Here is a 21,718-nt window from a genome sequence, read left to right as displayed (position 1 = left end):
TGCAGCTTCAAGAACCTGGAGAGGAGGGGGAACATAAAGTGCCTCGGAACCAAGTATGCATGATCCTTGTTTCAGCATCGGCGTGAGATTGGCGAACAACTAAAGGGCAAAAGTTTGAATGCATTACCTGTAAAACCATGATTACAAGGCGATGTATGTCTTTAATCGCCTGGAGAGGTATGCACAAATATTTTATTCAAGCCGCGAAGTTTCTCGTAACTTCTTAATTACATTTTTTTCAGGTGCTATTTGTTAGCGGGTGGGTGTAATTTGTGGAACTTTCCAACAGGAATCTGTTCCAAAAACACGGTTGCCGACAAAACAACGCATACAAGGTTGATACCAGGTAGGGAGGGAGTGGCTATTTAATTAATTAATGTGAGTTGATGCCTATTCGACAGCTAGTTAGGAGAGGGGAATTGATCATGATACTTTGTATGCAACCTTGTACTTTACGACGTTTTTGGAACAGATTCCTGTTGGAACGTATCACTAATTATACCTGCCCCCGATTGTATGTTTCCCCTCTATTCTTGCAGGGCGGTATGGCTTATGCTACCAACCCCAAGGCTCACTCCCCAAACTAGAATTCCGATATCGCCACTGCACGTGTTGCTGGAGCAGTCGGATCCCAGTCGCAGGCGTTGAAACCCATAATGACACCCTCTCTCCATCTACTACTCCTTGTGATGATGACAAGTCGCTGGACGCATACTACACCTCAGCGAGATGTCATTCTGCAGCTCCTCAACAGTGCGGCAGAGTCGGAGCTCGCCGCCGTCAAGCTCCTTCGTGGACGTAAGTCTGTCAACATTGTGGAATATAGGACTAGAAAATCTCGAAAGCGTCACAAAAGTACTGTCATTGTCTTCAACTCCATCCTCAACCCTCCGGAGAAGGAGAAAAGTAAAGATCCAGCTAGCCAAGTTCATCAGACCAGAGGTGGTAAGGACCTGGCTAGAGGTGAGATGATTTAGCTAGATGGATGGCCTTGGTCTGGATGTTGATGGCACAGTTGGGCAGCCCACAGGGTCAGTCCCCGCTGTCACGTCACCACATAAATACGTCAGTGTTAATACATGTGCATTAATCCACCTTTCTTCCAGGAAGCAAATTCCATAGTGTCCATTGTGTGTTGAGTGAATAAAATAACCTGGGCGCATGTGGATCGTGGCATGAACGTGTTGGAGTGGAAACATGAGGATTGCCACAACTTCCTGAAGGGAACCTACATGGCTTCTGCCTACTTGGATGACGTAAGTTGAATGTTTCCGACCGAGGTATTCTTGCATTTGGGTACGTAGGTTAGCACTGAGACATGACTGTGCAGTCTCCAGCCATGTCTCAGGGCTAGGTTTTAGCTTAGCACATAATCATCGACTCTAATATCTTAACTCCTGTACTGAATCACATCTCATTATGTGCCATAACATCACCAGATATCCAGTGGCTGGCTGACTTCATTGTGGAAAAGCCATCCATCTCCCTTCAGAACACTGCCCTATACCCAGTAATGGCTCACATGCGTACAGTGGAGGCTATGCTGTTCGCCCAGCTACAACCAGCCTGACATCACTGCTCCACCCAAGGTGCTCAACATGATGCGCACCGCCGTCGGCCGCCATTTTGGCGAGTCGCACACCAGCGGGGCTCAGGCGGTGCAGCGGATGATGGAGTCAGTGACTCAGAAGATTCCGAGGGTGACATTCCCTCACAACCCATTGGTGAAATACAGGAACTCCTCCCAGGTGGGTGGGCGGTGTCAGGGGGAGGAGCTGTGTGACACCATGTTGCAGGCTGTGGCGTTTTACGAGCAGCTCAGTGAATAGAGTTAATAATACAGCGGGAATTTCCACCACGGACTAAAACTGGCTGACTGTGTACAGTATGTGTGACCTGGTGGGGTCGAAGGTCAGAGCTAACCTGAGAGAGAGACCTGCATATTGGAGGCTTGATGGAAACTGACACTAGCTTATATTTAAATGGATACTACAACACTTCCCACCTCTAGACTCAGATGGTTTTGCACTTGAGGTGTCAGTTTAGGCCCCAGCAGCTGAACTTAACCCTCTCCTCAGACATCACACGTCATGTTCTTCACTTTCCCATGAATAGAAATGTTCTTTCAGGGCCGATAGTAAAGCAGAACAGGCTTGAATGTGTACGGTGATGTGACAAATCATATGCGACCACCTGCATCTGTACCTTTATGGACAAATGTTTAATGCCTTTCAAAGCCTGAAATTTGCATAAATATAAAAATAAGATTTCATATTTCATTTATACATTTTGAATGCATACAGTAGAAACTTCTCACTCATTGTAATAAGCATGAATAAATGTACAGCAAACTTTATCATGAACGCCCATATGGGCTACATTCACTAAATCACAAGTCATTAACATGGGGATGATGGCATTAACCTCTGTCATGCGGTGTAGAGCCAGAACTTGCTGACTTGATTTCCCATGACAATGACCATTTATCTGCAAGGAGGCAGAGGTAATGCAGCAACTTAAGAAAGAGCATTCATACAACAAATCTGTCTTAAGTCATCTGAGCAATCTCTTTAATTATAACTTTTCTCTTAGTAGAAATTAATACGGTGCTCATGCAGTGTATTGCCTTGGCCCTGCTCCTGAGTTCTCTCTGATTGGCACATGGTGCGGAGGACAGGGAGGTAGTCCACGGCAACAGCTTGCTTGTTTCCCAAGGTGCAGAATGCTTGGTTTGAGAGGAGTCCTGATGATGTCATATCTCCTTTCAATCCACGCTGGAAGACAAACCTCTGTTCAGATACCACCAGAAGGTTTTGTTTGCAATGATGCTCATTTCTGACTAACAGTTTGAACCAAATTCTAACAGCATTACAAACGTGAGCGCTAACTTCACATAAGCATGTATGGTAATTTAGAGGACTGAGCCACCAATGTATTTGACAGTGGAAAAAAATAACTCAGGAAACTGCAGTCACCTAGGATCACAGGAAGTGGTCTGACTGACGGGGAGGTTGAGTTTCTCCATCACCCTCCCCCTCCAGCCTCTGGGATCCAGCCCATCCCTCAGACACCCTGGCCAGGCACCTCTGGAAGCCCAGGCCCTCTACTGCAGCCTGGATTTCCAATGTCATCTCACTCCACCACCTACAGCCCCCATCCTCCTCTCTCATCTCATCTAGCAGTCCGTCCTTAACCTCCGCCCCTGGTCTCCATGGGCCAGCCTTATGTGGAGACTCACTCGGTTGAGAGGTATCAATGAAGGACACGAGGTCAATTAAGTCAGTTATTGCATCTAAGCAGTGGTACACCAAGCAATCTGCCGCCTTCTCAGTTTGTCATCAACAGTCTCAGTAATATTTGATACTTGGATGAGCCCTCAGAAGACAGTGAGGCACTATGGCTTTACTAACATGTGAGCTGATCTGGAATCAGATGTTGCCAGATATTTCTTTCTCCTCAGCCTGGAGCCAGAGTACACCTTAACTGGTCTGATCCAGGATCAGTGGGACCTGAGGGTGGTGGATGTCAGGGGGTTGTTGGCTCACTCTGAAGCCTAGAGCGAGTCACTTTCTTTGGGGTGAGGAAAGGACTGGGCTGGGTCCTGATTTATAGGGGAAGAAGGAGCTCCAGGTTAGAGTAGTGTAACGCTACACCTCTCCTCCAGCTCTCATTAAGGATCTCCATTAGCTTGATGGTGTCTGGTCTAGCCCAGGACTGGCACTGAGGAATCACAGAGAAAGACACCTCATAGTCAGATGGTCATTCAATGTTGTTACCTGAATAAAAGCATTGGATGTTCATCTAGTTCAAGGTCACAGGGCCTCTGAGGTGACGTGCCTTTAGAGTGGTCTGCAGGTCATGGCTGGGGCCAGAGTTCAGGAGCCCCAGCATGCTCAAAGTGCAGCCCATGTCACAGAGGATGGCAGGGAGAAGCATTTTCACCCACTGCAACATCAGCCAGAGCTAGGGTTCACCAAAACAATCAAATGATTCAATTGTAAGACTTGATGTACACGCTTTCAGACAGCGACCAAGAAAACAAAGGGGTCACAATACATGTGATATACTAACACACCTAGACATTGAAGTTAGTCAGTTAATGGTTTGTCACTCACTTCCATACACACCACCTGTAGGGTCCTTCAGTGGGGTTGCCCTCTGAGATGCCTGTCCTCCTCCACTGCAGATCCAGAGCTGCAGTAAGGTACGTCTGATGTGCATCTGGTTCAGGCTCACCAGAGGTGATGTCCCCAGCATCCATCCTGACGTTCTCAGCCAGACACAGCAGCTGCAAATAACTGCAAACGTTCACCTGGGAGGGTGCACGACAGACAGAAACTAAATGGAGTAGCAGCTTCATATCATGCACATTAGGTGAGGGGATGCAATGGTGCCAAGATGCTCGACTCACTACTGAAGGTTGTTTTAAAAAGGATCGCTTCAGTCGCCGCCAAACTTAGGCCTTGAAGGAGGGATCTGAAGACAGTTTGTGTTATGATTCAACTTCACATCATTTTCAATACAGATTGAACTCATTTTTCAGTATATGCACACACACACCACTAGTGGTCAGTATCACGGGTCTCTTGGTAGTCGTCATGAAGGTCTTGATTGCTGTGAGGAATCCCACATCATCCAATACGACATCAACCTGCCGGAGAGCAGGTGCAGCTTGGTCACTTAATTAAAATGTCTAGTCTGCAACCTGGAACTGCTACACAACCGAAATAAAACTGACTGCTGTGTGGTTAACCTCTTCAAATAGAATGAGTGATGTGGACATCCTTTTACTCCGGCTACCGGTCGGTGGGTCTTCAATGTCTGGTGACAGTTGACTGACCAATGTAGGGTTAATAATATCTGCCTTCTTCACAGTCACGGTGTTGAGACAAAAAAACTGTAGGAAATAACGATTAAACAAAAATACTAATTGTAGCCACACCAGACGAGGCTGATGGGATGAGCTATAGGAGGACGGGCTCTTTGTAATTGAGGAAATAAATGGACCGGTATCAAACATATGGAAACCACACGGCCGGCCCTGTTGCATTAATTCCATTCCAGCTATTACAATGAACCCGTGCTCCTATGGCTCCTCCCACCAGCCTCCTAAGATCCACACATGCCCATGTGTGGTTAACTAAGCTCGCAAGCTCGCAACTAAGCTCGTGTTTCTTGTTTTTCTTAACTGTTTGGTAGCTGCTTGTCCTGTTTTGTAGATAACAACAAGCCGTCTTAAGTTTGATCTCTGGTTTACTCTTCTTCTTGAAGACGTTAGCCAGCATCATGGAGGCTGCACTGCACCGCGCTTATGGTGGGAGCTACGAGGGAGCTGAGGCCCCTTCCTAGAGGATGAGAAAACCTTTCTAGAAGAGGCCTCCTTTTATCTGTGTGAGGAGAGCACAAAATAGATTTAACCCACATTCTCCATTGGACAAACAATTTACAAAATAGTTCCTGTCACTTTAAGTGATTTTCAGTAGATGGTTATGCTTAGACTGCAATAAAGTAATTTTCTGTAGCGGGGTGTGCTTACCAGCTACTGTGTCAGATTTAGTTGGTGGTGTTGTAGCTACTGAGATGGGTGCGATTGGGTGGCCTCCTTCAGTTGAGTCAGGACGTGGCGATCACTGCGCTGGGAGGAGGCGTTCACGTCGAACACCTGGAGAGACCAAGGAAATGAGCAGTCAAGACAGCCACCTTACACATTAACACGGACTAGTCATATTGCACTCGAAGGTTAGAAGAGGACTGCATACACCCGTATGAAAGCTAACATGTTTCAGTGAATCATATTACTGAATGAACATGAGCCAGACTCTCCTGGTTCTCTGCTTTACCCATCTTATCCAATTACCCACAAACTGCCATTTTAAAAAAATTAATAAATGGAGGAATGTCTTTGTACCATATTCTAACACTAATCAGCAGGTCCTATTCAGGCTCCCGAGTGGCGCAGCGGTCTTAGGCACTGTATCTCAGTGTTAGACATGTCACTACAGACACCCTGGTTCGAATCCAGCTGTATCACCACTGGCTGTGATTGGGAGTCCCATAGGGGCGGCGCACAATTGGCCCAGCGTCGCCTGGGTTTGGCCATCATTGTAAATAACAATTTGTTCTTAACTGACTTGCCGAGTTAAATAAAGGTTACACATGTGAAAGGGACTGCACATCTTCCAAGTAGTCTCACCCTGACTTTGAAGCCCAGCTCCTGAGCGCAGGTGTATACTGAGGCTGTCTTGCCGACCCCTGGAGGTCCTGTGATCAGCATGGTGCGACACAGATCTACCTCCTCCACTCTAGCCTCTCCCTGGAAATCGCCACAGTCCCACGAGTCTGCACAGCCAAATCAGAGGTCGACAATACAATCAATGTTATACATGGAAGATTCATTGTCAGTGATGGTTTTTACATTTTTATAATACAGTAGGTGGTTTTATGACACATTTTCCCCCATCAATTCATAACATATAAACTTTTTTATTTTTTACCATTGCTGTTGGCATTGTTCTCTAGTTTCCTTTCTCGTTCTTTTCTCCTCTCAGTTAACTCTCAGTTTCCATTTCTTTAACCAACTGCCAACAGAAATAAGGAAATGCATTTAAGACACCATACCATAAAAGCTAAACATTGAAGGAGCTAGCAGTGGTGTTAGCAACTCACCTGTGTAGCTTCTTTACAGAGGCACAGTTGCCTATTACCTCACTGGAGTGCTGAGGGCGGTACTTCTGTCCACAGCAAATCCTCAATGCTGGTAGATATAAGGTAGATATCTTAAAGACCAATGGCAGATCCCAATCAATGACAGAGCTAAAGCTAAAGTTTCAACAACAATCTGTATTAGGAATCATCACCTCTCTTAAGGCATCGCTGTGGATGGGCAGGATAGACCTTGAGGAAATTCTGGTTGGTTTGGTGGGTTAGTGGTCAGTTCATGACCTATCCCGACCTTGACTGTCCCGCTGTTGCTGCCTGAGTCTTTGTGTTCGGCTCAGCCTGCTTCTTCTAGGCTGACCCCTGGAAGAGGGGATAAGAGACCCCATGACTTGGTGTTCTAAAGAGGGACTACCCAGTAAAGCTGGTCTCCTCTAACCACAGGCTAGAGTCTAGCCGCTAGACCTTTGGCGCTTGCGTACTGTTTCAGGGTCCTCCCTCTCATTCTGATGTTTCCTCTTCTCTCCTACAGAGCTAGGAGATGCAGCGCCTATCTCTTGTCTCTGAAATAAAAGGCGACCAATAAGAGGGAATCTGATACTAGAGTATGGCACCACACAGACTGTATACATGACAATAAGAACATGACTGATAAAATAGAGTTAACTGTAGTCTCTCAATCTTACCTGGACTTTCCGACTCCAGAAGTTTATCTTTGTATTTCTTTAGCAGCAGTGAAGACTGGGAACAGTGGGCTAGACACTTTGACGTCTTCAAGAGACCCTTTGCAGACAGTCCCTGACAACTTATCTCTCCAGCCAGAAGTAATTGACCCCTTCCTCTCAGTTGTGTTTAAGTGTTGAGCTGGACCACCAATTCAAAATCAGTCTCTGAGTGTTGGGTACTATGGGCCTTATTAGTGTCCAGTTTCTCATCCGAGACCCTGGTTGTCCCAGAGGCAGACTGCACCGCTGCCTGAATTGTGAGGGTACATGCTATTTCATTCTGGCCAGATGTGAGTCCAACTCCTGCTCTATGGCATTGGCCAGGTCCACAGACCCCATCACTGCCCTGCTCCTGAATGCTGTGTCAGCACTGGAGCAGCTTAACACTGAAATCACTATAACATTATTAGGAGGGTCTGAGCAGGGGCTATCCTCGATGAGGCTTGTTCTTGCTTTGGGGTATCTGTTCCGCTTGGGTCTGTGCAGCCTACTGGTTGAACGTGACACAGAGAGAGGCACCTCATCATAAGACCCCCTACTATGACAAGGCGCCATCTTGGGTTTCTTTTTCACCTGCTCAGAAATTAGGCTCTTCCTCCCAAGAGGTTGTGGGGTTATACTGAAGTACTTTGTGATGTCATTGGATTTTGGGCACCCAGCCTTCTTCTCTGTGGCCAAGTAAGGGCGATAACAACATCTTTCTTGCCTAGAGGTTAAAGGTTAAAGAGAATAAAAAATATTTCTGTATCAAATTCCTTTCTGAAGATGTGACCATTATGGTCATCACATCAATAGGGCATTCATATCATTCAATATAACGGGAATGCAAATTGGAAATTACTTTCACTTCTGTCTTCGTAGTGCCAGATTGTAGCAGGTGCTGCAATATAGTTACCTATAAAATAGCACTTTCACAACCGTTGACACATTATAACAACATAGACGTACCTAGTTAGCAAACTTTACTTTCTGATATGATCTTCCGAACAAGTCAATGAAAGCCTGCCGAGAAAGTTACTTTAAACACGTTTACGTTCACGCTAATTTCATAACTCAACTTTTCACGCTACAAAAATCAGCACACGCAGCGAAATGTCTCGATATTGTGTAACTTACCGCTTCCATATGTTCAAATAGACGCGCCAAACCCAGATCAACCAATCAGACAGTAATTTGAGTATCACGTCACGAATATTTGGTCCCACCCCTATGCACTGTAGCTGCAGAAAATCTTTGGTAGTAGGCTAACCTACATTTTCTGAACATATTCAAATATTCTAATTTTCATGACTGTTGATATCAGTTGAATAAAGAAAACTGACAAGGTCAAATGTATTTTATTTTAAATATAAAATCCCCATTTCCAAAGTTTATAACATAGTTCACGACTTCCAACGGTGGTTTGACAATATGGCGAAATGATTGTTTTCTACCCTTATATCCAGCCAATCAAAAACGTGCATAAAGATACAAGGAAGTAAAAGACTGGTCCATGGAGTTGAGGGAAAAGGTGTCCAACGAAGCACCAAAACTACTGCTTTTGTTCAATTTGTGCACTAACACAACGCAAAAACACAGCTAAGGCTTATAGACCGCTCGTCATTTCAACATTTTGAAATGATGCAGCAACAAACAAAAAAGAACAAGAACTGAGAGACTTACTGAAAATCACCCCCTTTGGCATTTAAACAGACTAATAGTAGGATAGACACGTATCAACTAGGACCCATTTCCAATGAACAAACAGCATATTGCCTCTGAAGGAAAATCCTACATGTCCATAATCAGTGATAATCAGGTTCACAATGGGATATAGCTAAATATTGACATTATTACAATGTATACAAAGTGTCTGTAAGGAGTGTTGTCCAACACTTCCTATCTCACCCGTTTATGAAGATAAATGGACATCAAAAACAGCTTGAGTTCCCAATGTGCCTCAAGCCTAGTTAACCATAATACAGGTTCCAGCATGTCATAAAAACATCCATAGGTTGTTGTCCTGTTTTCTGGGGTGTATTCGTTAGTGCACATAGTAGCAAACCGTGGCAAAACATTTCGCAACAGAAAACATTTTTGCAACAAAAACAAGAATTCCCTATTGGACAAATGCAGGTAGGTCCCTCCCCGGTTTGTCCAGTTTGCCTCCGCTTGGTTCCAAGTGAACACACCCCTGTAGAAGAGCTAAGCAGTCTACATAAAAGGGTGAGTGTGCTGGCAGTTTGTGGTTCATCTTGGCTTAATATCCTCAAGCTATGGATGCAGAGAGTAGCATCCGGTCGTGTGAAAAATATCAGAGTCCACGGATCCTCCATTACTCAAGATAGTATCAACAGAAACACGAGAAACAACCTACATCAAATCAAAACAAATACAATCCTGATAAGGTTTCAGGGGGATTCAAGACAGACGGGGTGAATCTGACAATTGATGCAGTTGCACAGAATAAAATAAAAATGGTAATTCAACTCAAGTTTAAAACAATTCACTAATACAAATTATTACCAAGTGCTAAAACAATAGTCAACTAAAAGGATCATTAGAGCCAAACAGACAGGGTTATGGGATACAGATCATCAGGAGTGACAATGTTACCAAAATGCATGACTTACTGTATATCCACTCAATACAGTTTCTGATTACAATATGATAACAAAAGGCAGTCAAACCATGATAACAATACCTTTCAAGTGATCCCCCCAGTTTCTTCACACCCCCGAAACCACCAAGAATCACTAAACTGGCTACGGTGCATAATGACTTGGTAAAACCTCACATTATAGTGAGTCTTCATATGCCTGTGTTGTGTGTGTGTAGCTATATTTGTATGTCTTGAGTCAATTCAAGACAATCCGCCATTGACGTCTTCCTCCCACCTAGCTAAGCACCAAGGGTGACCGTTATAAAAATGAAAATGAATGGGTCAGATCGACTGCTGCCACCAAAACGCCATCAGTTCAGTCAGTCAGTCACGGAGCTTTTTGTCCTCTTGCCGTGCTTGGTCCCACCACCCCCGCCAGAGCTGCAGGCGATTGCGGTGCCATTGCAGGCGCCCTCCATGAGGGCCCGGTCAGCCTGGTCGTCCGCCCCGGCGTCGGGCAGCTCCTCCTGGATGTGGCGGAGGCGGGACATGGCGCGGTCGATGGTGGCCACGGAGACCAGGTTGAAGTCGTGCATGCTGACCAGGTGCAGCAGAAAGTTGCGGCAGAGGTTGCGGCGGGCGATGTAGGCGCCGCACTTCTCCACGAACTGCATGCTGGCCTGGTTCATCTGGTTGTCGGCTATGAAGCTAGATACGGACAGGAAACAGAACACAATGGGAGGAAATGAGGTTAGAATACTGATTTACTGGAGACAGAATGAGTCAGATTAAGGACAACTTTTTAAATACATTATCCTATTTTATTTGTATCACATGTTAGATATAAACTCTCAAAGTGTCATGGCTTTATGTGGATTTCTAAATTACAGTAACACAAGGATGACTGTTTTTATCCTTACTTAAACACCATCTATAGCACATGTTAAGAGGTAAACTCTTCAAGGTGATGTGGCTGTATGTGTATTTCTTAATTATCTACGATAGTGCCGTAAGAGGCTAGTGATTAGAGATACATACCCACAGCTTTTAGGTACATACCCATGCTTCATGACGTGCAGGTTCCACAGCTTCATCACCTCCTTCTCACCCTCGTTGACGTCTGTGAACTCCTCCAGTTGCTGTGGGTGGAACACTCGCAAATTAGTCAACGCAAAATAACAAAATTTACCAACACAACCAGAAGGTACATTTTAGTATAAGGGAAGCAAAGCCCAGCTGTAGTTCAAGCCCGACACTCATTTCTGTTGGCTTCATATAGGGTGTAATCCTATCTTGAGATGCTCGATTTTCATACATACATTGACATCAATGGGATACTCATTTGACATGCATCTATTTCATGTTAAGATATGGGCCATTCTGTAGAAACATCAGGCAGTCGTTATGTTTTTTTCCCTTCTGTTCTACTCCATTGTACATAATCTCGGACTGAGTGACAGTGTGAGCGGAGGGACTGACCGTGGCGGTCTTCTCTCTCAGCCACTCAGGGTCTCTCTCGTCCTCGCTGTCCACGTCCATCTCCTGGGGTCTGAGGGGCATGCAGCTGTCACTGTGGAAGTACAGGCGGTTGTGTCCGCTCACGTAGGTCCTCTGCTGCTCCAGCTCCCCGTCCTCAGACTCCAGGAACTCTGACAGGCTGGGCTTCGTCCGCTTGGGCCTACAAGACAGGAGCAGTGCATTAGGGGTCAGAGGCTGTGGTTAGGTAAACACACGCAGGCAAGCTAGTGGACAAATAGTACACATTCTCAACTAGCCCTACGGCTGTGATGGTACCATCCGAGTGAGGATATATGAAACACGTTAGCCAATCAAAACTGCAGTTTTACTTTTTAAGCATACAGCAAATACAAGAACTAAAATCCTTTCACATGATTACCCGGAGGCACGCAATCCATGCTACTGGTTGACTGAGGTGTGAGAGAGCCAGTGAGGTGAAAGTGGAGACAGGAGACGCCTTCTTTACCTGCACACCAGTACGTGTGTCACGGCAGTCCTCTTGACGGGGCCGTTGCGGCTGAAAGCGAAGCCGGGCTGGCTGTGGATGTCCTGGGGGTTGCCCACGTAGGAGCCGTCGTAGCACTCATTGATGGACACGTCTATCCTAGCACCTTTAGGGTGAGGCTGGAGACACACAGGGGGACATCAATTCAATTACAATAACTATCAAACTCTCAATATCCTTGACAACTCAAATAATCAACATATAGCATGCCAGGTACTTGGTAGCAGATGGCTTTAAAATCTCTTTGTTCTTAACTGTTTTTGTTGTTTTTTTGACCCGTATAAGGGTTAATCAAAAGACCAAATTAGCATAGGTTAATAGTATTTGTATTAGTATTTGAGCCAGGAGAGATTGACATGCATATTATTAAGGTTTGCTCTCTGTGTACATCTAAGGGCCAGCCGTGCTGCCCTGTTCTGAGCCAAATGCAATTTTCCCTCTTTGTGGTAATGCTGTTAAGGTAGAGCAGCACTTTATCATGGACAGACTTCTCCCCATATTAGCTACTGTTGTATCAATATGTTTTGACCATGACAATCCAATCCAAGCAGTTTAGTCACCTCAATTATCTAGATTATTTATTACAAGATTTAGTTGAGGTTTAGTGAATGATTTGTCCCAAATACAATGCTTTTAGTTTTTTGAAATATTTAGGACTAACTTATTCCTTGCCACCCATTCTGAAACTAACTGCAGCTCTTTGTTAAGTGTTGCAGTCATTTCACAGTCGCTGTAGTAGCTGACCTGTATAGCGTTGAGTCATCCGCATACATAGCCACACTGGCTTTACTCAACGATTAAAAAGAGTAAGGGGCTAGACAGCTGCCCTGGGGAATTACTGATTCAACCTGGATTATGTTGGAGAGGCTTCCATTAAAGAACACCCTCTATGTTCTGTTAGACAGGTAACTCTTTATCCACAGTATAGCAGGAGGTGTAAAGCCATAACACATGTTTTTCCAGCAGCAGACTATGATCGATAATGTCCAAAGTCACACTGAAGTCTAACAAAACAGCCCCCACAATTTGTTTTAGCATCAAATTCTCTCAGCTGATCATCAGTCATTTGTGTAAGTGCTGTGTTTGTTGAATGTCCTTCCCGATAAGCATACTGAAATAGGAAAACATTCAAATATAGGAATCCTGTCCACACACACACACACACAAAGCCCTAGTCTCTCACCACGTAATTGAAAATGAAGCGGCTGTGGGACTGTTTGAGGTGTTTCAGCAGGCTGTAAAGCTTCCTACAGTTCAGAGTGCACCAGGGACAGTGGAGGTCGTCTCTAGCCTCTGTCTGCTGCCGCGTGTTGTTGTTGTACAGGAACTGCCATGGGACAAAAAGATGGAAGTTCATTACTGGTTTATTAATAACTGAACCATTCTGAGTGATGCTCAAACAAGATTTTGTTTTACATTTAAGCATATTACGCTACTCTTCCCCTGTACTTAGAGATGTATCAGGATAATCATAACCAGGCGTTTGCTACATATTAGTGATGGATGAGGTGAGTTTCCCCCTTACTGTGTAAAGCGCTGTGAAACATTTCATATTGGTGCATAAACAGACCTGGTAAAATATACGCAGTTTCTGCCTGGGTTCACACAGGATCTGTTCTTTTTTCATCTGGATGTCTGTGCTGACAGAGGCCTTCACAGCTACAACAGGGAGGGGAAGGACAGATGAAGGAGTCAGAGGTTATTAGATAGAAGGACAGATGAAGGAGTCAGAGGTTATTAGATAACACAAACCATTTTTAGGGACAGTATTGTGCTAGTGATGCAGCTGCATGTCGGTCTGGTCAATTGTATTATAAAGTTAAAGTCATAGTATATTTATGGCTCTAGTATTGGTTGGATGGTGACCAAGGCTGTTAACACAGGCAGCCCAATTCAGATTTTTTCCCCCCTACTAATTGGCCATTTGACCAATCACATCAGATCTTTTTACATCAGATATTTTTCAGAACTGATCCGATTGGTCAAAACAAAGAATGAAAAAACGATCAGAATTGGGCTGCCTGTGTATACCCAGCCTTAGCTACACACATTTAGAGTCACGTCAAGGCAAGAGAACAGTATACTGAAATTGGTGTGAGTGAATCTAAATGGGAGGTTACAATGTGTTGTTTCTTTAGGGTAAAAGCCAAGCAAGTTGCTACTGAGTGTGTTGTGTCTCTTACCCAGGGGGGCAGATTTGAGTGTGCTGGGCCTGCTCTCCATGGGGCTGGAGCCGTCAGAGTTGCGTGTGGCAAGGGGCTTGGCCACGGGGGCTGTGGACTTGTCGCTGGCGTCGCCTGTCCAGCGCAGAGTGAACTGCAGCGTGGGTCCCTGAGAGAACGTCTCGAACGGTGGCAGCCTCTGTGGGAACAGAGCCGGAAACATTGTCTCAGTACCATCATACACACATTTCGATGTGCAGTGTCCTACTGATAGTACAGTTGTCGTCCCCAACCCTGGTGCTGGAGAGCTACTGATTGGGCAAGCTGTCGTTTCAGCTCTGCACAACAACACCTGATTCAGCTCTGCACAACAACACCTGATTCAGCTCTGCACAACAACACCTGATTCAATTAATCAACTGCTTATCAAGACTGATTAGTGTAATTAAATCAGGTGTTTTTAGTGCTGGTCTGAAACCAAAGCCTGCTAGGTTGGCACACACACATGCCTTTGGCCCACTCACCTTCCCATCCAGAATGGTTTCCCATGTGGCTCGTTTCTTGCTGACGGGGCAGTCCTCCATCCCTTGCATGGACACTTCATATTCCCCATCCAGCAGCTGTAATCTCCTGCACATGGCAGAGGTCCCTTATTAACTAGATGCTCTGAGTAATGCATTTAACATTGAGTGTGAACAGTTATAGAATATATGTGGTTGTTGTTTCAATTCAGAAATAGGGCTCAGATATTATAGCACCTTAAAATGCCACTTGCAAGTGGCTAAATATCTTTGAGGTCAAAGTGCAGCAGCAACTTGGTAATGACAGTTGCCACCTGGGGATAAATGGTTACCATTTTGCCATATATGGTATGTTGTTTACCTGTTCTTGTCAAAGACGGTCATCTGTGCAACAAAGGTCTCTGTGGTCTCTCCATCTTCTCTGTGGGTGGAGCTTCTCTTCTTTCTGCTGGGCACCTCTGTCACATCTAAACATGCAAAGACACCAAACAAACAAAAATTAGACATTTGCCTCATGAAAATAATGTCACATCATCAAAACAAAATGGTTGCCATATTTTTTTATATCTACCTATCTATCTATATATTAGTACCAGTCAAAAGTTTGGACACCTACTCATTCAAGGGTTTTTCATCATTTGTACTACATTCTACACTGTAAAATAATAGTGAAGACATCAAAACTATGAAATAACACATATGTAATCATGTAGTAACCAGAAAAGTGTTCAATTCAAAATATATTTTATATTCTTAAAAGTAGCCACCCGTTGCCTTGATGACAGCTTTGCACTCTCTTGGCATTCTCTCAACTACCTTCACGAGGTAGTCTCCCTACAACTAATCTGTTTTCTCTCCAAACAAACACAGACATTCAATTTTAGTGAGTCATCCAACATCCCTGAGGGTGTTTTTGCAACTACTTGCCTATGTTCTCGTTGGCCTCGCCGTTCACAAGGCCGTTCATGTCCCTCCTCCCGGTGCGTAAGACCCTGAACAGGAGCGAGTAGGACTTGACCATGTGGCTGTTGCTGGGCTCAAACTCGTTACTGGACACCAGCAGGGAGGGCAGGGAGCCGGGCTTGGTTTGTTTGCTGCAGTCAGGATTTAAAGGCACTTGCTTTTTACCTGTAGGCACTTGCTTCACCGGGCAGCTGACATCCTATGGAAAACAACGTTGCAGGAGAAAAGTTAGGATTTAGCTAGGGAGTTGAGTTAGGAGTTTGGTTTATAACCAATTTCACTTAATTGAGACAACGCGAGGGCAAAACGAAGCCTGTTTTTTACCTTTCGTTTTTTATGGCAGACTTTGACAAGTAGCACCTCTAGAGAGACCGAGCCTTGTTCGTTTTCTGATTTCTGAGATGGCTTTTCTGTGAGGGAGAAAGTGAGAGAAAAAAAGAAGTGTGTCTTATGTTTCATCCTTTTGTCTCTATGTCACACCAACACACTGGTACAAGGCCTACAAATACATTGCATTTGAACATTGCGCAAACATGAGAGTATTGACGGGCATACCATCCTTATGGAAGAATCCAGTGAAGGTAAGCTGCAGGTGCGAGGACAAGCTAGAAGAAACGGCAGTAATACAGTCAGAAAGGATGCAGAGCTGTGGTAACACTCCCAGGCACAAGTCACATATACGGTTCCCCACCCTTCCCACTGTTTCTCTCCTACTTGCCAGTCTCCACCTCTGATTACTTTGTCTAAATAAAGTGAAAACACCTCAAATAAAATACATTTAAAGAAAAGAAAACTATAACTATATGACTCGATACTTAACTTGTTATAAACCATTAAAATGTCTAATATGTCACGTCTCCTAACTCTTACCTGTGAGATTCCTGCTCTCCCTTCATCTTCTCAACTCTGAGCAGCATGTCATCCACCTTGAATGTTTTCCTGAGCACACAAGTTCAAGCACAGCACAAATTAAGACCTTAGAAGTGGCTTTAGCTTTGATGAGATAATAAATAAATAAATAAATAAAAAAGGACAGTAGGACCTCAAAGATATGAACACGTCGGGAATGGAGGTACCTAAAATGGCCGCCCGTAACTTTGAAATCATCTTGACAACCGCGTCTACCTTTATAGAAAATATAGTGTATTTACACGTGTAAGCAAGGTGTACGCTTGTGTGTAGCCTACATAAGTTGGTTTTTGCATTTAATACATGCCCCAGTTTGATATTGACCGTTTGGTTACCGTCCAGTCTGTAAGTTTGAGGATCTTATCTTTGAGGTTCTACTTTATACCATCTCTGATTAATGTCTTAATGTCTACCATATAAAAAATAATCTGATCCCTTTCAGATCAATCAGAGAACAATATGTTACCTTTTGGCATTTGTTCGAGTGTTTCTGTGGGTCATGAAGGTCAGAGTCCTGTGCAAGAATATAGGCTAAAATGGAAGCATTTGGAGGTAAATCATTAATATACCAGACATTGTGAAAATGAGAAAGAAAAGAAAATACATGTATATATCTATTGTTATATATACACAGTGCCTTCAGAAAGTATTCACACCCCTAGACTTTTTCCACATTTTGTTGTGTTGCAAAATTGGTTTGAAAAGGATTTAATATTTTTTGGTCAACGATCTACACATAATATAATAATGTCAGAGTGGAAGAAAAATTCAAAAAAAATAATCACATATTTTGAATAGATAAGTATTCAACCCCTTGAGTCAATACATGTTACAAACACAGCACTTACAACTATGAGTGTTTCTGGGTAAGTCTATTAGATTTGTTTTATTCAATTCGGTCTGGTATGAGAACGGTAGCCCCTATCTGCAAAAGCAGGGTGTCTGCGGAAAGCCGAGTATCTTGACTATTGACCTGTGCCTTAAAATTGGTATTGCTTATTACCATATATGGGCATACGCATGTATAAGGGCACCCAAGCTGATGACCTCATTTCAAGATGGCTGCTACCTCCATTGCAGTTAGCGTTGTGAAGCATAAACATAATAAACGCCGAATACGTCTATACACACCTGGAAGCCGGGACTCCACAGATCATGAGGATGTCTTATTTGTCTGCCTGTTTTTTATTTAACTAGGGCAAGTCACAATGACGGCCTAGGAACATTGGGTTAACTGCCTTGTTCAGGGGCAGAACGACAGATTTTTACCTTGTCAGCTTGGGGATTCAATCTAGCAACCTTTTGATTACTGGCCCAACGCTCTAACCACTAGTCTACCTGCCGCCCCTGTGACCTACCATAATTGATCACTAGCCTCGAGAGTCGAAATGTTACATTTTGTTATTGTCTGTTTCATATTAGTTCACTGTTTGCTGTTCTAAGTTTCACCCTTGTAACTTTGGAAAGGCCACTAAACTCTCATGGCCCTTGTTTATTTGGGGTTCTCATCTCTGCCTTTGTCTCCAAAGTGTTACTGTTTGCATTGTGTGTGTGCACGCTTCACACCTATGCGAGTCACCACACAGATAAAGGCATGTTGTTTTACCTTCACAGTAATGTTGTTTTGTAAATTTAGTCAACTGTAATTCTGTGTGTCTTACAACAATATATATCTCTTTATCTTATTTACCACAGAGTGGAGGATACAGATGATTTGGATGATGACGTTTGGGAACTGCAAGTATTGCACAAAACACATTGGAAGGAAAAAGGGTGAAATGCCAGATCTTCTGTCCGAAATGCCAGTTCGCTTTTTGTTTCCTGGCAGAGATGGACTGCTTCAAAGACTATCACGACATGCACAAGCTATGCTGAAAGTGAAATCTAATCATCTAGACCTGGGATGTAAAACGAAAACTAATGTAATTTGTAAATAGTTCAGCTTATTTCTATTTTTGCACCGTTTTTAGTGAAGGACATGTGTGTAACCAACGTTGTGTTTGATAAGACATTTGTATATATTTTTGAATGTACATCTGTTGCTTTTATTTTGTTATTGTAAACAGTTCATTTGTATGTGGGTCCAATACATTGGACATGTCTAGGCTAAACGTTCAGGCACTTTGGAGAGGTTGAAAAAAAACACTTGGATATCCCCCGTTTGTCCCCCGACACCACCACAATGTTTCAGAGAGGTTGGTGTTGTAGAAATTTTGTTTTTATAGTGAAAAATAACTTTTAGGCACACCCAGTGTGCAAAAACAGTGCAATTACCACATTCTGACAATTTGGAGAGGTTGAAAGGACACGTGAATGTACCTGGATACCACAATACACCACCACATTGTTTGAGTGAGGTTAATATGGTAGAAATTGAACAAATAGCAATTAGGGGATTGCAAATATGTAATAGCACTGGAATTATCTAATTTACAGACATATGCCACGTTGAAGAAGTTTAGGGACACTTGGAAATGGCCTGTGACCACACCTAACACCACTTACTAAAGCATCTGCCCATTTCTAGTTGTTAGGTCTATTAATCCCATTTTTTTCTGATATTGTTCACATGTCGTGGGAGCCATCTGATGTGTTTCCAGCTCTGGGCCTCAATAATTCACTTATAGCTTGTCAATGAAAGATTACTTTCAAAATAATTGTATTTTTATTTTGTGTGTGCTTGATCTTGTGTATTCTAAAACATGTAACTCCTATCCATTTTCTGATCAGTTCCTCAATCTCCCGGTGTCTTCTTTCCAAATATAGCATGTTTTGGCATGTCAGAATCATGTAATTACACATGAATAGCAGCTCCTTTTGGGTAATGTCTATTTAGGCGGAAATAAAAGTTTTGCCATTACATCTAAGAGGTTCAACTCTGGAACTGTTTTAAAGTCCCCATTGGCCTCATGGTGAAATCCCTGAACGGTTTCCTTCCTCTCCGGCAACTGAGTTAAGAAGGACGTCTGTATCTTTGTAGTGACTGAATGTATTGATACACCATCCAAAGTGTAATTTATAACATCACTATGCCCAAAAGGGATATTCAATATCAGATTTTTACTTATTTTTTTCTTCATCTACCAATAGTCGTTGCGAGGCATTGGAAAACCTTCCTGGTCTTTGTGGTTGAATACGTGCTTGAAATCCATTACTCGACCGAGTAATTGTATGTGTGGGGTAGTCATTCAAAAATCACATTATACACCACTATTGCACACAGAGTTATTCCATGCAATTTATTATCTGACCTGTTAAGCTACATTTTTCTCCTGAAGTTTTTTAGGCTTGCCACAACAATGGGGTTGAATACTTACTGACTCTTAAGACATTTCAGCTTTTTTTGTTAACATTTCTAAAAACATAATTCCACTTTGACATGATGGGTTATTTTATGTAGACCAGTGACACACAATCGAAATGTAATCCAATTCAGGCTGTAACACAACAAAATATGGAAAAAGTCAAGGGGTGTGAATACTTTCTGAAGGACTTGTACATTATGTATATATGTATATTATGGATGTAATATTTTCTTACTGCAATCAAGTTCCTTGTGCGGAGAAATCTGTAGATTTGAGTTGGTTCTGCAAATACATCATAACAATAATCATAGCCTGCTCAATAATTTATGATTTTAGTAAGAATTTAATAGAATTGTGGTATGAATGTATTCACAGAGCTGTAACGTATTACAGAGCCGCACAGATATATAGCCTATGCATGTTATGGTTCCAGGCCCACTTTCTAATCAAATTTAGTCAGAGATAGGCCTCATATTAGTCAGTGTCATTGATATCAGTTGTGAGAAAAGTAGACGACAGTAACAAAATCCAAATTATACTCAATTGGTTATTTTCAAAGATTTCCATCTGGCTTAAAATCGTTACTTCCTGATATAAGTAAAAAGTCATGAAACTCACTTTCAAAGGCCTGTAGAAACAACTCATGGTCTGCTTGAATCTGCTCCATCTTCGGCTTCTTCACCGTGGTCATTACAGTTGTCGAGGCCGGGTAGACGGCGCCGTTCGCTTTACAACTGGTCCCACTCATGACTTCACCTGAATGCTGTAGATGGTGCATCCATGCAGATGAAACAAACATTATTATGGTCCTTTTCAAAACAAAGGAAGCATAATCATATCAGCTAACGTTGGTTGGGTTAAGCAAGCTAGCTAACCTACTTCAGTATTGGCTTTGTATAACATTATATTTTTCCATTTCAACATCCTATAAGAATATGAAATATCATCGCTAACTACACATATACATTTTTTGTAAGAAATATAGAGATAAACACATATTAGCAAGCTACCGTAATTTGTCTCAAATTCCAGCATCTGGATTTTTGTTAGCTAGTTAGCCAGCAAGGCTAACTAGCTAGCATAAACAAATGGTCAAAATAGCTAGCTAGTAAACGTGTGGGGGTGATATTCTAAACGGGTATAACACAAAATTATTATTTGCTAACTGACTGTACAACATTGAAGCTAACCTTGCTAGCATAAACTAAGATTAGCTAGCCAGATAGAGACTCACCAACTCAGGCAACCCATGAAATTAGCAAGGAAGCAAGCTGCTGCTGCTAGCTAAACTAGCATAGTGGGTTAACGAGAAGAAATCCCAAATGTTGCGGTCCAGTATTCCTTCCAACGATTCACACAAAGTCGACTAGTAAAGTAAATCCATCATATTTACATAAAAAATAATAGATTATGTTATTGATTATATGAAAACCATTACAACTTCAGATGAACTACACGTTATGCTAAAATCGTGTGGCCTTTACTGGACATCTAGAAATACCTCTCATCCAATAGAAATTCGAATATGTAATTTGAGACTTGTGATTGGGCAGACGCAACTGTAAGTGATACCATCATGTTCGGTGGAAGAGGCAAATTGCCGCTCGCTTTCTCTTGCTTTTCAACGATTTTGCGGGAAATCTTTCCACCCACCGGGCATGATTCACTAAGCTTGTTTACTTTTCAGCCTAGCCGTTTGCATATTTCTGGTGCCAATTATAAATCAATACACTTGTTGCAGAAACAGTTGTTGCCAAATATGCTCAGTTCTGCACTTGTGCAAACCAGAAAACTGATGATAGGAAATGTACAGTCTATGTTATGTATTTTTATGGTGAATGTAAATGCCGACCATTATAAGTTACACATGTT

General features: G+C 43.0%; 1 protein-coding gene, 1 long non-coding RNA gene and 2 pseudogenes across 4 annotated transcripts; 1 reads left to right on the top strand and 3 right to left on the bottom strand.

Annotated features, from left to right (window-relative positions):
* The first annotated feature begins 96 nt into the window (after positions 1-96).
* On the top strand, positions 97-2,217 carry LOC135523773 (transcription elongation factor, mitochondrial-like; annotated as a pseudogene).
* On the bottom strand, positions 2,201-7,046 carry LOC135520393 (ATPase family AAA domain-containing protein 5-like; annotated as a pseudogene).
* Positions 7,047-7,121: 75 nt separating this feature from the next.
* On the bottom strand, positions 7,122-8,481 carry LOC135523780 (uncharacterized). Its single transcript, XR_010452869.1, has 3 exons — positions 8,331-8,481; positions 7,344-8,088; positions 7,122-7,220 (listed from the first exon to the last, which is right to left on the bottom strand). It is a non-coding gene; the product is annotated as an uncharacterized LOC135523780 (long non-coding RNA).
* A 222-nt stretch (positions 8,482-8,703) lies between these two features.
* Positions 8,704-21,346, bottom strand: LOC135523758 (polycomb protein suz12-B-like). 3 transcript variants are annotated; one of them, XM_064950662.1, is made up of 17 exons: positions 21,081-21,346; positions 20,465-20,609; positions 20,082-20,128; positions 17,008-17,072; positions 16,503-16,571; positions 16,188-16,237; positions 15,957-16,042; positions 15,597-15,831; positions 15,031-15,136; positions 14,673-14,778; positions 14,170-14,347; positions 13,557-13,645; positions 13,170-13,313; positions 11,948-12,105; positions 11,443-11,641; positions 11,002-11,102; positions 8,704-10,671 (listed from the first exon to the last, which is right to left on the bottom strand). In XM_064950662.1, exons 2-17 carry the CDS (start codon positions 20,592-20,594, stop codon positions 10,344-10,346), a joined length of 2,091 nt encoding a protein of 696 aa, XP_064806734.1. In that variant the 5' UTR covers positions 20,595-20,609; positions 21,081-21,346; the 3' UTR covers positions 8,704-10,343. The 3 variants fall into 3 exon arrangements, with proteins under 3 accessions (XP_064806734.1, XP_064806716.1, XP_064806725.1); XM_064950644.1 differs by lacking the exon at positions 21,081-21,346 and having other exon boundaries at positions 20,465-20,624; XM_064950653.1 differs by lacking the exon at positions 21,081-21,346 and having other exon boundaries at positions 11,023-11,102; positions 20,465-20,624.
* Between the last annotated feature and the right edge of the window lie 372 nt (positions 21,347-21,718).

The sequence above is a fragment of the Oncorhynchus masou genome, chromosome 4 (assembly GCF_036934945.1).
Source record: "Oncorhynchus masou masou isolate Uvic2021 chromosome 4, UVic_Omas_1.1, whole genome shotgun sequence".
Classification (NCBI taxonomy): Eukaryota; Metazoa; Chordata; class Actinopteri; order Salmoniformes; family Salmonidae; genus Oncorhynchus; species Oncorhynchus masou.
This window is presented reverse-complemented; position numbering and strand designations above follow the sequence as displayed.

What these genes read in the sequence shown, in the direction of transcription:
- LOC135523758 (XM_064950644.1), bottom strand. Translation starts at nt 20,624, where the DNA reads ATGCACCATCTACAGCATTCAGGTGAAGTCATGAGTGGGACCAGTTGT. An exon ending in GGAGAGCAGGAATCTCACAG is followed by an intron (nt 16,238 to 16,502) that starts GTAAGAGTTAGG and finishes CGTTTCTTCTAG; the next exon opens with CTTGTCCTCGCACCTGCAGC. An exon ending in AAACCATTCTGGATGGGAAG is followed by an intron (nt 14,348 to 14,672) that starts GTGAGTGGGCCA and finishes CTGTTCCCACAG; the next exon opens with AGGCTGCCACCGTTCGAGAC.